Source organism: Berghia stephanieae, chromosome 14 (genome assembly GCF_034508935.2).
Source record: "Berghia stephanieae isolate SIO BIC M18660-M18661 chromosome 14, UCSD_Bste_1.3, whole genome shotgun sequence".
Taxonomy (NCBI): Eukaryota; Metazoa; Mollusca; class Gastropoda; order Nudibranchia; family Aeolidiidae; genus Berghia; species Berghia stephanieae.
This window is the reverse complement of record NC_088373.1, coordinates 27,941,823-27,958,625: the sequence shown is the minus strand read 5'-3', so window position 1 is coordinate 27,958,625 and position 16,803 is coordinate 27,941,823. Positions and strand designations below refer to the sequence as shown.

At 34.8% G+C, this 16,803-nt stretch overlaps 1 protein-coding gene across 1 annotated transcript; it reads left to right on the top strand.

Moving 5' to 3' along the window:
- Positions 1-99: 99 nt before the first annotated feature.
- On the top strand, positions 100-16,658 carry LOC144959945 (UDP-N-acetylglucosamine--dolichyl-phosphate N-acetylglucosaminephosphotransferase-like). Its single transcript, XM_078892813.1, has 9 exons — positions 100-288; positions 4,211-4,331; positions 5,893-6,106; positions 7,371-7,517; positions 9,042-9,126; positions 9,577-9,765; positions 10,233-10,386; positions 10,762-10,851; positions 11,571-16,658. The coding sequence occupies exons 1-9, from the start codon at positions 128-130 to the stop codon at positions 11,634-11,636; spliced, it is 1,227 nt and encodes a 408-aa protein (XP_078748939.1). The 5' UTR covers positions 100-127; the 3' UTR covers positions 11,637-16,658.
- The last annotated feature ends 145 nt before the right edge of the window (positions 16,659-16,803 follow it).

Sequence of the window (16,803 nt, the reverse complement as noted above, 5' to 3'; positions counted from 1 at the left end):
TTCTTTTTACACTTCGTCTTTAGGTTAAATGGACCATAATATTTTATGCTAGATCAAAGTCCATAACGGAAACGACAAAGATAGCAACGTTATTGTTGGCTACTTTCGTTTTCTTAGAGATGTCAACATGACCGTGTTTGGTGACAGTTCTTTAACCATAGCAATTAATGCTGCTTTATCTGTGGCAGCATTTTTTGTCTGTCTGAATATAATACCTAAATTTAAAAATGTCTTCTTGAATGCCAATTTGTTTGGGGTTGATTTAAACAAGACAACAAAGGAGAAAATGTAAGAATAATATACACACCTTCACTGAACTTCAGGCTTCAGGCCCTCACTTCACTTTCACCTACTCAAGCCTACTCTTCTCTTACTCGACTCTTACATCATTTACTTTTACATTTACACACTACACTAGGCTATCTACTTTCTTATTCTTAGTAGCAGTAAGGGTACTACACCTGTCTGGGGATAACGAAAATTCCGCTCTTTTACTTTTAAACAATTATCCACATTCCCAGAGCCAGAATATTTCTGAATATGGAATGTTTCCAAATGCGTAACATATAAGAATCATAGTCATAGAAATAAGGAAAGTTAATAAAATATCTATAAAAAACATAAAATTAACGAACATTAAATCAGTTGTTACTACATATACACAATATGCGTCGACTTCAAAGTGGGTGTCAGTGTCATGGCCGAATGCTTTAATCGTCTGCCCTGGAAATTTTACCAGAATCAACGTTGTAGGTTCGAATCCTGGTTCCGGCACTTTTTTTCTTTTTTAATTCCGTCTTCTTTTTACAAACGTTGCAAGGGATAAATGTCCCATCAATCCTCCCCCAACTCTTTTTTTTTTTGTTTTTTTTTTAGCGAGTCTATTCTTTTCTCCTTTTTGTTTGGCCTTTTGTACCATTTCTGAGCATGAATTTCTTAAAATTGTTTTTAATTTTTAAATATATTATTGTTTGTTTTTTTCTCCTCTATCTGACCATTTGGTCGCTCTCTGAGTATTTCTGTTTGTTTGCTTTTTAATTATTTATTCTTTTTAGACACTTTTCGAGATCGGAGTGGGGACGAATCGGACAATTTGCTAGAAACTAGAAAGGAACCGAGAGAGAGAGAGAGAGAGAGTTTAAAAAAAAAAAAAAGAGGTGGGGGGAGGATGGATGGGACATATATCCGTTACAACGTTCTGTATAAAGAAGACGGAATTTTTTTTTTTTTTAAAGTGGCGGAACCAGGATTTGAACCCACAACATCGATTCTGGTAAAACTTCCAGAGCAGACGACTAAACCATTCGGCCATGACCCACTTCGAAGTCGACGCATATTGTGTATATGTAGTAATAACTGATTTAATGTTGGTTAATTTTATGTTTTTATAGATATTTTATTAACTTTCCTTATTTCTATGTGCATTTGGAAACATTCGATGTTCTAGAATGTGGATAATTGTGTAAAAGAGTGGAGTTTCAAATATGTGTCTGGGAATAACGAATTTTCCTTATCCCCAGATAGGTATCTGGGGATAACGAATTTTCATTATCCCCAGACAGGTGTCTGGGAATAATGACAGCCTTTTTTTTAAAATGCATATCTCGCTCAATATTTGGAGATTTTTTCTTGTCTGATTTAGTATTACGGACCTTAGTATTTGTATTACCCCTCATTTGAAAGGGAATTGAATAAGCTGCACAATGGTTTGGTTTGTTTTCATAAGATGATCACTCTGTGAGAGTAGGAGTGGAAAGATACATGGTTTGTTAAAACCCCAAGATTCTGTAGCAAATTGAGTCAACAGTCTTTTGAAAAAATCTCCCTATGGAAGAAACCCTAGAGAATTCATATCTATCAATATCTTATTCCGAAGTTGCTGCTGAAAATAGTTACAGCTTATTCAAATCAGACAATATTTATAAAGAAATCAAACTTTGTAAATTGTAAATAGTGATTTTTGGTGAAATTACCATTCGCAGACTAGACTAGAAGTGCTCTCCCGTCTATGAAAATTAGTCTTTGTCTCCTCATTGAACACAACACTGCATTTTCTGTTAAAAATGGCGTGTTGTCAAGCAGCAACCTCCACATTGTTATCAAAACTGACTATAGCAATCATCACCACCTTTGCATCATTATCTGCCTCATCATCATCGCTACCACCGCCACTACTACAACCACAACCACATCATCATTATTACTACCACTACCACAGCTACCTCTACATCGTTATCAAAACTACAGCAACTGCCACCACCATTGCATCATCATCATAATTCTGATCTTCATCATCACTACCACTACTACATCATCAACACCAACACTACAATCACAACCACCACATCACCACCACCATCACTACACAACAGGCACATTGTCATCGTCAACGAAATGCAAAACAATAATAATAATGTATTCTATTTATACTTTGCACCCAATCCTCTATACAATAAATCTCCAGGCGTGTAGTCTACTACTGCAAATACAGAACTAACCCAAACAAAGCATTTGCAGTACTACTGAAAATAACTGAAATGAATGATAACTACTATTTGCAGTACTACTGCGAATAACAAAAACGAACGCTATCTTCTCTTCGCAGTACTACTGAGAATAGAGGAAATCACTATTCGCAGTACAATGCGAATGGAGGTGACCTTGTAAATAATAATGGTGTGACTTCCCTTTATTGAATTTCCTGTTATTTTCTTTTCATTTCTGCCAATTGTTTGACACCACATCGAACGCACTTCAGTGTCTAATTTGTCATTATCTCTAAAAATTTTATCAAATAGTGGCAATTTCATTAGCAATGATGATCTCATGGATATCCTTGTGATATCCCTCCCCTCCCCCCACCCCGCATTGCTTGAAACGCAATGTGGCGTCAGCGAGGCAAGGCTGCCAGATGGCCAGACTTTCACCTGACCAAATTTGATTTAAAAAGTGGCTAAATAGAAACTTGCATGGTTTTCACTACTAAGACTGACCCCCTTAAAAAACTAATTGAATTTGACAAACAAAAGATTGAATGGACTAGGATAAATGTCACTGAGACAAAAATAAATAAATAAAATTGAATAAAAGAAATAAAATGCAATATTTGACCAATTTTGACCACACACACGTGGCCATCTGGCACCTCTGCCGCAAAAGCAGTCTGAAGACCCACCTCTCTCGCTTTTTTTTTGGGGGGGGGGGGGGCATTTTTTTTCATTGTTATGTCATAGGGATGTTAATCTTGTCAGCCTATGCATTTTGCCTTACTACTAATCAGTTGATAATGCGACTTTTTAACAATCTTTGTTCCCTTTGAAAAAGACTTGTCCAATATCTCTTTTCCTCACAGTAAATTAACACACACACTCTATCTCTCTCTCTCTCTCTCTCTCTCTCTCTCTCTCTCTCTCTCTCTCTCTCTCTCTCTCTCTCTCTCTCTTTCTCTCTCTTTCTCTCTCTCTCTCCCCAAGAATTAACAAGTCATGGTCTCACTGACTTTTTTGATTGATAATGATTAAGCAGGCATTTTTAATATCATTTGTATGGTCTGTTAACACAAAATTACACTTAGGAAACGTTCCAAATGATCAATGTTATGTATATTTTTATACAAAATTTGACCAAGCATGCATATATTATATGTATTCTAGGAGCTAAATAGGAAGAATCATTTGTAGAGAGATATACCTTAGCACATAATAATACACATCTATTATTCATTGCTGAACGTGAATTAGCTGTAAAAACGGTACATAAATTAATTACAAGTTGAATTACTTTGTGTCCAGAATAATTCAGAATAGCTTTTTCACCTCAATAAATAATGTGATCCATGTAAAAGTAATGCTATACCTTTACTGTTTGGGTCTTGATAGAAATGTTTGGGTCATTTCATGGAAAGAGTAACTGAATTAGACTAGAAAGCTTAAACACATCAAAACTTTAGATAATTTCCTATCATTTGATACTTTTTGTTCCACTGTGTTAACTCATTGACAAGCTGTCTCAGTCTATAATCCTACACTTTTTTTTGTCAAACACCCTGTTTATCCTATCAAGTCATGCTATATATATATATATATATATATATATATATATATATATATATATATATATATATATATATATATATATATATATATATATATATATATATATATATATATATATATATATCATTATTACTCATTCCAATTTACAATTGCAGCCCTGAGGCATTGGGCGTTGTGAGTGGAGCTGTGTTTCTGTGCATCATGTTTCTATTCATGCCGATACCTTTTTACAAGCAGTTGGCTGCCAATACTCCTGGCAAATTTCCACATCATGAGGTATGTAATGATAATGATAAGAAAGAGAATACTAATAGTAAGAAAAAGAATTAGTTACATTTATGTAACACTGTGTGTTGAATGGTCAAAGTGCTAAATGAACACAGTTGGATGATATCACAATAATATTCATAATGCACACTCACAAATATACTTGTATAAAAGCCTTCCAGATTGAACTTAGCTGGACCACAGGTAAAACTTGGGATGATCGGAATTATGAATGTGATATTCATATATTTAAAAAATTAAAACAATGAAAGATAGAATTGTTTCTACAGCTGAGTTTAACCTTTTTCTTGCTCACATGTCTGACTGACAAAGGAAGAGAATTTCAAACCAAAGATCCCACTATATTCATTTACTTGCTCCTGGTGGAGCAAAGGCCATCCATAAACATGCTTCATCTTGTCGAACTTTGTACCGTCTTCTCTGCTTCCCTCCCTCCATGTTAAACCTTCCATTTTCAGATCCCCCAATCATTACCATCCTTTCTAGGTTGGGCGGCTATGTGGTCTAGTGGCGTGGCACTCGCTTTCAGATCAGAAGGTCCTGGATTCGAGCCTCGCTCAGCGCATTGTTGAGTTCTTGGAGAAGGCCCTTTACTCACATTTTATCACCGTACTCAGGTGTAAAATGAGTACCTGGCCATTAACAGCATGGTCTCTGTCCAAAAAAAAATGTAATATCCCCTAACAGGCATCATGTCCAGTCCTACATGTTAAATGTTGCTGTTGGTCAGTGACCCCTTGTAAAGCCCTTTGAGCACATTCAGGTAAAGCTGAAATGAAAAATTCAATCCTGCCTTCGTAGTAACTATCTGATGTGAGAATTTTCAATTCTAGGATGAACACATATTTTGATATTATATACAATCTTTGATTTAATCTAAGCCTTCCAGTGATTTATGACATGAACGTACTGATTTCATTTAACACATTTTGTGATCACTTTTAGTATTCAAAGATTATTTTGATGGGCTTGAAATTTACTTATGGTCGGATATACAGTGAAATTAAGCAATTTAAAACATATTTCACGTTATTACTGGTATAAATTAAAAGTTTTTTTTTTATTTCTGAAGTATCTAAAAGTTCAAATATCCCCACTTAAGTATTTGGTACCAAAATTAATAAAAAGTTACCACTGCATGTCCTCTTAACTCTTTCCTTACCAATCATTTTCAGTATTTTCCCAAAATGGCAGGCTTACCTAGCAGAAAAATTGATTTTTAAACTTAAACAAGCTATCTATAAAACAACTTTATGTTCTTATTAATTAAACAAAGAGTATTCTTCAAAATTTGTGATTTACAAAATAAATCTGAATAAGAAAAATGTATATTGTGTCGTAACAAATGTGACGATTTTGCTGTAGGGTGAGGAGAGGGTTAAAGTCAAATTTTAAAGCTTTAGATTCACACAAACATAAAACCATTTTGAGATGATTGATCACGTTTGGTACAGGTTTTGGATTTTTAAATAAACATTTTTTTTCTTTTTTACACTCTCTGCCTCTATACTTTTGTTTTGAGTGTTTTCTGGGCTATTTCTTTCTCCAGTACATTCACTACCTTGCTGCCCTACTGTCTATCTGCTGTATGATCTTCCTTGGATTTGCTGATGATGTCCTTAACCTGAAATGGAGACACAAGCTGTTGTTGCCAATGATGGCCTCCTTGCCATTGCTGACTGTCTACTTTGTGAATATCAACGCCACCAATGTCGTTATGCCAGTACAGCTTAGGCCATATGTTGGAGAATCCCTCAGACTAGGTATTTGTCGATCTATTAGCCAGCGAGATTAGACTTTTATTTGAATTGAATTCACTCTTATTGTCAAGATGAAAAAAAAGTCCAGAAAATCCATAGTACTTTCAGCTAGATTTAACTTCACCTTCTAACCATTTACTGATTGTTAGACTTTGAGTTAGAGAGTATATTTTGGAAATCATTTTCTTAGGTTACAGCTAATAATATATAAAATGTCTTGATTGTGTCATATGTTATACATCAAATGACTTAAACAACTTTGTAAAAAGACACTTCACCTCAAGAATGGGAATTATGTGTTTTTTTGTTTGTTTGGATGGTGTGGTTTTGTTTGGGTTTATGTTTTTTCTTTCCTCTTTTGTCAACCAATATGATGTATCCCTACTTAGAATTTATTTATTTATTTATTTATGTTTTGTTTTTTGTTTTTGTTTTTTTTTTTGTTTTTTGTTGTTGTTTTTTTTTTGGGGGGGGGGGGGGGGGGGGGGAACTTGTCTTGCTCTTTATGCCAATCTATTGACTCAGTCAGACTAAGAGTGGCTCAAGATGTGCATATCCAAAAGATCAAGAAAAATTATGGTACTTTTCTGATAGTCTGTAATGCGACTTGAACAGTTTCAATATCACTCAAAAATACCAGCAGGTAAATTATTCCATAAATGGAACATATTTTAGGAAAATGAGTGACGAGGACTTTTAACATTGGATGCAGATGTCTATATAAGTAAAAGGCTATTTTATCCTTTGTACAAAGATCCAGAATTTAATTTAGAGATTATTAAGCAAAAATTGAATATAAATCATCACTCACTGAATCGCAATGCTTTGGCAAAAATAAAAAGCTCAAATGAAAATTTGATATAGCAATAATGTGGAAGCACCGTCTTTAATTCGTGAAATCTGAATGCTGGCAAGTTAGTCACCTTCCTGCGTATATGTATTAAAGTCTCCAGTGTATGTTTTTACAACATAAATATATAATTGAAAGACTCACTCATGACCATTTTGAAATTTTCTACCCCTCATGTCTATTTCGTACAATTGTAATGCTATAAGTGTGAAATTTTTCCCATTTTTCTTTTTCTCGTGAACTTTTAATGAACATATTATTTTGAAGTGGTTTAAAATAATTTTATATATTATTTTCAAAGTTACAGCAATTACATGTAAATGAGAATAAGAGAGTTTTTTTTTTTTGTTTTTGTTTTTTTTAAAAGTATTGTTTTTATATAAGTTCACATTATGATAGAGTAATGTGTGTTTTCAGGTCCATTGTACTACATCTATATGGGAATGCTGGCTATTTTCTGTACAAACGCCATCAACATCCACTCGGGCATCAACGGTTTAGAAGTAGGACAATCTTGTGTCATTGCATGCTCCGTCATCATATTCAACTTCCTAGAAATGCAAGGTAATGTAAATGGTGCTGCTCAAAGCTTGAAGAAATAAATAACAATGTGAAATTGAATGTAACTTACTTACTTACTTAGGCCGCCCCTTGGGGCGCCCAACCTGAGCCACAAGTCTTCGCCATTCTGTCCTGTCCTCCATAAGCGTACACAGCTCCCGGGTGTTGTCCATTCCTATGTCATCTAGCAGACAGTCAATGTAGGTTTTATTCTGCCTGCCTCTGCTTCTGGTTCGCTCAGGTGGTTCCCATAGAACAAGACTGCTTGCAATCTCCTCCTTGTGTCTCCAGCAGTGCCACGCAAGTCTCAGTCCTCTCTTTTGAATCTTCGAGGTCACTGGGGGGAGATCACTGTAGAGCTCTTCATTTGTTATGTGCTCTTTCCAGCTTACTTTGAGGGCCATCCTCAGCATACGGGTGTAGCAGCCGTCCAGTTGCTTCTCCGGGGCTTTTGTAAGAGTCCATGTCGCTGCTCCATATAGAAGCACTGACTCTACCGTTGCCAGGAACAATCTCTTCTTTATTTCCCTCTGTAGGTTTGAACTCCAGATTTTCCTGAGTTTGTGACAGGCACTCCAAGCCAATGCTTTTCTGACAGAGATATCAGAGGAACTGCTTTGTGTCCAACCTCCTAGGTACTTGAAGTTGTCAACTTCCTTCAGCCATTCTCCATTTTTTGCCTGTATCCTAATTGGCCTTTCTTGGTTGTAGGTTTGGAATACTGTCTTCTTAGCATTACAGCATAGTCCTACTCGCTCAGCCTCAGTTTCGAGTCTGTTGAAGACTTCTTGTGGTCCATCTCCTCGTTCAGTAGAGCCAGATAATCTGCGAAATCTAGATCCGTGACTTTCATAGCTGGATTGCGCCTACTTCAATCAATCAATCATCATTGAATGTAAGCTTCAATTTAATATGCGAAAACAGACAAAATGGAAGTTTTAGGTTTACTCTTTATCAACAAAACAGGATGAATGAAACACTACAGATGAATGAGATAATGTGGTAGTGGCATTGTTAAGATGAATAAACAAAAACATTGAATGTTAGGCAATATTGCATTTTTTTCTGACATAGACAACACTGTTAAAGGTCAGGTTATCATTTTACACCTGAGTATGGTGAGAGAATGTGAGTAGAAAAGCCTTTTCCAAGGACTCAACTATGCGCAAAATAAGGCTTGAACCCAGGACCATCTAATCCAAAAGCAAGTGTCATACCACAAGACCACATAGGATTTGTGAAAAAGGAGTTTTGTCTATTTTGAAATGTTCGCTTAAAACTTGTCTGTTTTTATTTTAGTAGATGCTGTGAGAAGCAAGATAGGCGTCTGTTTATATATGTGTCTTTGTTTAAGCCAATGTAATTTGTAATTTAAGGTCTTAAAGTTTGACGATTCGGAGTTACAGTGTTACAGAAATAGGATTTCAGCATTATTATTATTGTTAAAATGTTGATGGTAAAGACCTTACTTCTTAAGAAATAAGTTTTTATCTTGTTTTAAATTTTGTGTTGAAAATTTTGCTTCAGGTGATCATCGATTGGGTCATGTGTTTTCTCTCTTCTTTATGATGCCTTTCCTGGGGGTCAGCCTAGCCTTATTCATTCACAACAAGTAAGTAGCTGGAGGGAAATTCTTTTTTTTTCCAATCTGTTTGTTGTTGCTTTTTTATTTTAGTTTTTAAATATTTTTTTGGTTGCTTTTTTCTTTTTTATAAAGGGGGTAAGGTGGGGGGGGAGCGGTGTAAAGAAAATTTAAGAGCGTCAAATGGGCATTTTGTCTTGTCACTGTCCTACAAGTTAAGTGATGCTCTTAGCATGAGACCACTTGTAAAGCCCTTCAAGCATATTTATTGGATATTGCTTGCTTTTTCTTTTTCTTTTTCTTTTTTTTTTTTTTTTGGATAAATTGTGTGAAGTGTACAAACCAAATTTTCCTTTTCTTTACTCTTTGAGATGCTGTTATCTTGAATCACAATCAATTTCGTTAAGGTCCAATAAATTTTCTCAATTTACATGTATATAAGAAAATCTTGATCTCATTCTTATAAATATGTTTTCCCAGGTACCCTTCCCGTGTGTTTGTCGGCGACACCTACTGTTACTTCGCTGGTATGACATTTGCTGTGGTCGCCATATTGGCCCATTTCAGCAAGACCATGCTTCTCTTCTTCATCCCACAAGTGATCAATTTTGTATACTCCGTCCCTCAACTCTTTCACTTTGTACCATGCCCTAGGCACAGATTACCCAGGTATGTGTCTATGTGTGTGTGCGTGTGCACATGAGTTTGTGTATTTAATAGAGTACTGAAACTCACCTAATGAACTCTTTTACTTGTTTTTGACCTTCCTGACCTCAACTGTTTATTGACACACCCTTGATCACTTTAAATACAGACAAAAATAACCCTTCTAGTATTTTACTCAAGCAAATCTCCTACACCTTTGATGTAAAACTAATACCTGGCATGTATATGAAAAGACCATGAACTGTGGAAGGAAACGACACAGATGATTAGAGAGGCAGCCCAGGCATCCCGATCGGGTGATTAGGAAGCGAAAGGCCTAAATCCCCACCCACACCCCCCAAACAAAATTTTTATCATCATCATCATCATCATCATTATTATTATTATTATTATTATTATTATTATTATTATTATTATTATTATCATGATCATCATCATCTCCATTTTTACTTTTGAAATATTTCTTCCAGGCTTAACCCAAAGTTACAAAAGCTAGACATGAGCTGTACAACATTTCGAACCGGCAGTCTGGGCGTGATTGGTCAGCTATTTATAGATGTTTTCTCCATGTTAAGGCTTATCACAGTACAAAAAGGTGTTGGTGAAAATGGCAAAGATACACAGGTGTGTGTTATCGAATAGTTAGATTTTAAGATGATTACAAATTTCTCCCTCTCTCTCAAGTTGACTCCATCCCCCCCCCCCCCCCTCTCTCTCTCTCTCTCTCTCTCTCTCTCTCTCTCTCTCTCTCTCTCTCTCTCTCTTTCTCCTTCTCTCTTTCTCTCTGCTTTCTTTCTTCTTCCTTTTCATAATACTTTTTTTATTCTTTTACAATTTAATGTTGACTTAAGTGAAAGGTAAAAATTTATCATAACGAAATGTAAGCAACAATTTCTTAAAAACAAATATGTACTGAAAGAGATTCTATTTTTGTTTTTGTTTTTTACATTTCAGAGCACGTTCACATTGTCATTCTCTTTATTTTACATTTCTTTTCAGGTCAACAATTTTACCCTTAATAATTTTGTGTTGTCTAAACTCGGACCGATGCATGAAAAAAACCTGGTGATAGTCCAATTGGTTATTCAGGTAATCTTCTCAGTTGTTGATTGCAAAATATGACCATATGTATGATTTTAATTAATTTGATTTTAAATCAATTTATGTTTTGTATTTCAAGCGGGGATTTTTTTAAAGTGTACATTGCCTTTATCTGCCTGGACTGTGTGCTTATGAGGTCTGTGCAGCTTTGTGAATGACATTTACTTATGGATCAGTAGGTCCAGGGTTCAAATCGAGCTCTGAGTTGAGTGGAGTCCTTGAAAAATGCTCTTTATTCACATTCTCTTACCAAATTCAGGTGTAAAATGAGCACTTGACCATTAACAGCATTGCTTCTGTCAAAAAAAATTATGAGATATTGCCTTATAGGCGTCATGTCTTATCCTAAATGTTAAGTGTTGGTGTCAGCTAGGGACCCCTTGTAAAATGCTTTGAGCACGTTTGGTGGATATTGTGCTGTGATATATAAAAGCTCAATACATTAAAGCTAATTCATTATATAGCCTATACGAATCATGTGATGTACTAGTTTTGCTATTTGTGACTCCACTCCCACTCCCAATACATGGTATGGATTATCCTTATATTTTATTACTCAAAAAAATGTATTTGTCGTCGTTTTCAAACTTGTTTAGCTTTTAGGTTTCATTGACTTTATGACAATTACGAATTACATTGGTCAATAATTTATTTTTTTTAAATTAGTAAAGTCTTTGCAATATTTTTCTTTTTTTTTTAATCCCCAGATATTATGTAGTGTCTTGGCCTTTGTGATCAGATTTCAAGTGTCCAAAATCTTCTATTACTCATAGTATTTATAACTTTTGTTTTGAATGAAACAGTATTTATTAAATGTCCTTTAGATAAAGATGAAGAAAATATGTGGTGTTGTATTGAGCTGTGCCCAACAGTAGCTCTTTCCTTAAATAAAACAGTATTTATTTAATGTAGCTCAAATACAGGTGGAAGAAATATGGATACTGGCTTTACCTTTACCCCTCCACCCCTCCCAATTTCCCTAAATAACCTTGATATATTTGGATTGATAGATTACAAAGATGAATGGAATGGAAAAGACTACATGAACTGAATTCTAGTTCATTCATTTCTGTTTGTCACTCATTATGAAGGGGAATGGTAAACAATGCAATTAAATACATTTTATTGTATGTGTATGTTTTTTTTAATTATTTGTTTATTTATTTATTTATTTATTTATCTATCCTTTGCTATTAAAAATGTTCTCGTTGCAAAGGATATTTACAAAAACCAATAAAATAGACTGACCAAATGATATTTACAAAAGCCTGTGAATAGACCGAACTTGAACTTTTAATTATAATCAAAATCATATATTTGCATTACACAATAAACAACCCCCATCTACAATGCCTTTGGTCTTGAGAGCTACTATTAGGCATAGCGCATAACACATCATGTTATTGGAAGTGAGGGTTGGTTATCATGGGTGAAAGTTCGCCGGAAAAATCCGGCATGGCCGGATTTTTATTTTTGAAAAAGAGGTCTCGCCGTTTTTTTTTTGTCTGGCCGGAATTCGAAAATGAAAAAAACAGGCATTTATATAATTAACCGCACTTCTGTTTTTTCCTCTTATTGGCAGTTGCAGGATTTTTTTTTCTGAGCACCTGCCTTTGCAGGATTAATATCATTGAGTAACTTTCACCCATGTTGGTTATGTCTAAACCTATTTTTTTAAAACTCATGATACCTAGGTCCTGAAAGCTATTGTTAGGCATAGCAAATAACACATCATGTTATTGATGTTATTGGGAGAGAGGATTGTTTATGTCTAAACCTATTTGAGTTGTCAGTTCTTGATTATGATATTTGTTCAATGCTTTTTTTTTGTCCTGTGCATGATAATGATGTAAGTTTATATAAAATCCTAACTGGCATCAGTAACCACCTTGATTGAGAGATGAATTTTCGCACTGTGATCAATGTGTGGAGCACAACCATTGTGGGATTTAAAAAATTTTAATTATCAATTTATATTTGTACCCAGTCTATATTGTTGTATCTTGATAAAGAGCCTTTAAATTGCCATAGTTTTTGGGTTTTTTAAAAACATTTTTTGGATAAAAGTTGACCAAATTGCTTTAATTCATATTATCTAAACTTATCAATCCTTTTACGGTGATTATGTATCATTATGTTTTGATATGCTAAGGTTCAATGTACACATGTTTACAAGTCTGTCATTGGCTTAGTTATCATAAGGGTACAGCATGGTCTTTTCTCTATACCTAAAAAGTACAGAGTCTGATTCCTTGCTGCATTGAATGGCCTTGAGCTCAATTTGCAACGCTGCACTCCGACTGATGTCTGGGTTATCGCAGTCTTTCCTCAGAATATGCCCTAAAGAAAAATTTGGGATTAATAATAGAAAATTTTTAATATTTAAAAAATTTAATATTTTCATAACAATTTGGATCATCAGGGGTAGGCCAAGGCACACCAGCTAAATAACCTAAATAACCAATCATAAAACCGTGTTTGATGTGCTAACTTGGAACGAAGAGTGAAATTTTAATCATTTAATTGGATAGTTTTAGAGTGCCTCTGGATTATTTTCCACTTTAGGGTGGGGGGAGGGGAGGGGTTGGCTCATACTGTCTCTCCTCCACTTCTGCTCCCCATTCCAGCAGGTTTTCTGTCCTTGTCCAAGAATGGTGCCAGATATTACGTTTTTGCCTAGGCGTTAGGTGGCATAGAATCTCTTGTCAATAACTAGGAAAGAAGATTTAAACATTTTGTCTATCTGTCATTGATGATCATTTTTTTTTCTTTGTAAATCAGGTGGCTTTGTCATAGCAATGCTCATTAAAAGTCATTTAAATGTGTCATTTCGGTGTGTGTGTGTGTGTGTGTGTGTGTGTGTGTGTGTGTGTGTGTGTGTGTGTGTGTTTCTGGCATTTAATGAGGCTTTTGAATGTCGCAGGCTAGACACAGGGTTTTTTTGTATGAATCTACCAGATGCTCTTTCTTTGATCAATATTGCTTTGTTCTACTTTATTTACTGACTGGAATTCTTTGAGCTGTTCTAACTTTGTCTTTTTGTCATCCTTTTCATAGGTACTGATATAACCCAGATATGTCATAACCACCAATTTAAACTGCTAAGTGAGGAATCTCAGTGGAAAATAATTTTATTAAGTTTGCTTTCTTGAATTGATTATAAATTCATCAACTGTTGTTTCATTGAATACACATTGGGTTTTTTTTGGATACGATTAGACATGTATACATGAAAGCAAGACAAAACAGTATGGCTGACCGTTTACAAAATACAGTGGAATCCTGGTAAAGCCAACACTGTCAACTGTCAGACCAAAAAGATTTGGTTGACTCTATCCATTATTATTTGACAACACTTAGATAACAGAATATTGCGGACCATGAAGAATTTGATTTTATGAGTGTGGACTTTTTTCAGATTCCGCTATAACTTTTTAAAGTTGTTACCATACTGCCTGGATGTATATTATACATTTTAGAAGAGTGTCATACTTATCAATGCTTTCCCTCCCCCCTTCCATAGTGGGAAGGAGGTCACTTTCTGTGTCTTCTATCCACCTTATATCTGTTTTCCAACTTGCTTTCTGTCTTTGTCTTGGAATGGGGTTACTTGGTTTTGTCCTGACCCTTGCCAACGTCCGTGACTGATAGGAAACCAGTCAAATGTATGTTTTTTTGTTCTTTTTAAAATTTTGAATATATATTGTTACATTTGAGTGTATTCCTCTTAGTGAGATCCTGTGCTGGTGTCTGGATGAGACTTTTAGGTGATCTCAAACTAAGTATGCTCTCGGAATCTACATCCGTTCCATTTTTTAGCCAATTCTCCTTTGTCTTACTTTTTCTAGGGTGCTTTAATTGTAATTCTAAAAAAAATTTGTCTATCCCATTTTCTTCCTTTTTACTGGTACTGATATGACCTAAATGTTGCAAGCACAGTAGAAACCTTAAAAACAAAATTTTAAAAAAACATCAATTATCCCTGCTTTAAAAGGCATATTACATAGCGGCCAACTGTCCTGATAAAATCGATACTGATTTGCCAATCTGGAGAATTTTTTTTTAAATGTTAAAGAACAGGATTGTTTAAATGTATGGAAACGACCCTTGCATGTCTCAGAAATGTGCTTTTTTTAACTAGGAAATTAAAGCAAGGAACAGAAAAGGCTCTAAATCTAGATTATATTCTATAGTAGTCCAATCATACTACTGTTTTAGGGTCATGGTGGTGTTGTGAAATATAGTGGCCCTTTTTAGCTCTTTGAAAAGTTGGCCGCTATGCATATTGGCTTCTCTATTTTCTGCATCTTAAGAAATCCCATGTTATTGGTGTTGTTATTATTATTATTATTGTTATTGTTGTTATTATTATTATTGTTATTGTTGTTGTTATTATTATTAACATTATTAGATTATTTGTTATGATGAAATTGAAACTTGGTAGTTTGTTAGGTGAAAGTAATCAAACGACTACACTAGTTTTGTAATCAATATTAGTAGTTACTTCTATGTGATAATATGTGTTGTGGGAAGGAGAGGGTTGTACTGTTTTGTTTTCTGTTGTTCTTGGGTGGTTTTTTTTTCCGGGGGGGGGGGGGGGGGGGGGGGGTGGCTGTGTTTGGTTTTCTTATTCTAAGTTTGTTTACCTAAAGTTATGTACATTTGCTGCATGCTGTTTTTATAATTATCGTCATTTAATATTATGCTAAAACATCCAAATTACCATCTTCTATGTGTTGCTCAGTGGTTCCGTGTTTATCACAAAAATCAAGTTATATTAAGCATAACCAGTTGTCTGGATGGGTGGTAGCGATTGTGAAAAATTCTGGTCCCGGTGTTGTGTCCTTGAATAAGGCACTTTATATACATTATCCCACGTGACTCTGGATAGTACATGGTTAGGATACAAAACAGTTGACTTGTACTATGTCAAATGGAAATATGGTTACATTATATAGCCTGCTGGGAGAATAAATTTAAAAAATCAGACCCAGCTACCCAATCACTGCTGGGTGGGGGGGGTAGGGAGGGGGGTTCAGAAAAAATCTCAACTGCACCCATGATTGATCTTGGTCCATCTGCATCTGAAGCGAGGGCTCTGCCAACTGCGCTATCAGGACCCCCTTTAAATATTATTGGTCTAACATAATAAAACCTGGTACCCACATAACTTTTCATCGAAGCCTTTTTATAATGTGGAATAGCCCACCTGTCATTAAAACTAATCAAATGTTTGCCAATGATAAAACCAGCTGTTCAATTTGTAAGATTTGTCTCGGTTGATTTTTTTTTCAGCCAGTTTTACATACTGAGGGCATCCAATTCCAACCTTGTAAGTGCGAGAGAGGTGATTTTGCAAAAAAAAAATTTAAACAGTGAGGCATCTTGTATAATATACGGTCCTTTCATTTCTCTGTATTTATTAAACAAGTTATTTTTATCATGCCGATTAACTTTACAAGCTTGCCAATATGTGTCATTGCACGATAAAAATAACAAGTTTAATAAATACAAAGAAATGAAAGAATACGTTTATTCCACCTCCTCCAAGTAAGATTCTTTGATATTTCGTGACGTATAGTAATAGTACTTCAATTTGCCATAATTTGTAATTTTCTCCATCTGCCTGAATGACAATTTGACCCAATAAAGAAATATGTTGGATTTGTATTCATGCGCACCAAAATATTATTTTTGATTGCCAATCAGCTGTCTTTTACACCTTATTTTAACTGATAACATGAGCAAAAATATTGTATAATCGTTGAATAAAATTTTTCTTCAACACATTCAAAGCATTATTCAAGAATTACATATCTTTTATTTATTTTTAATAGGGTTGAGGATCAACATTGTTCCGAACAGCCAAAGAAAAATTATAAAACTATTTTTTACAGACTGATATACAAGTAACTTGCAAACCTTCTTTTTATTTCAGGC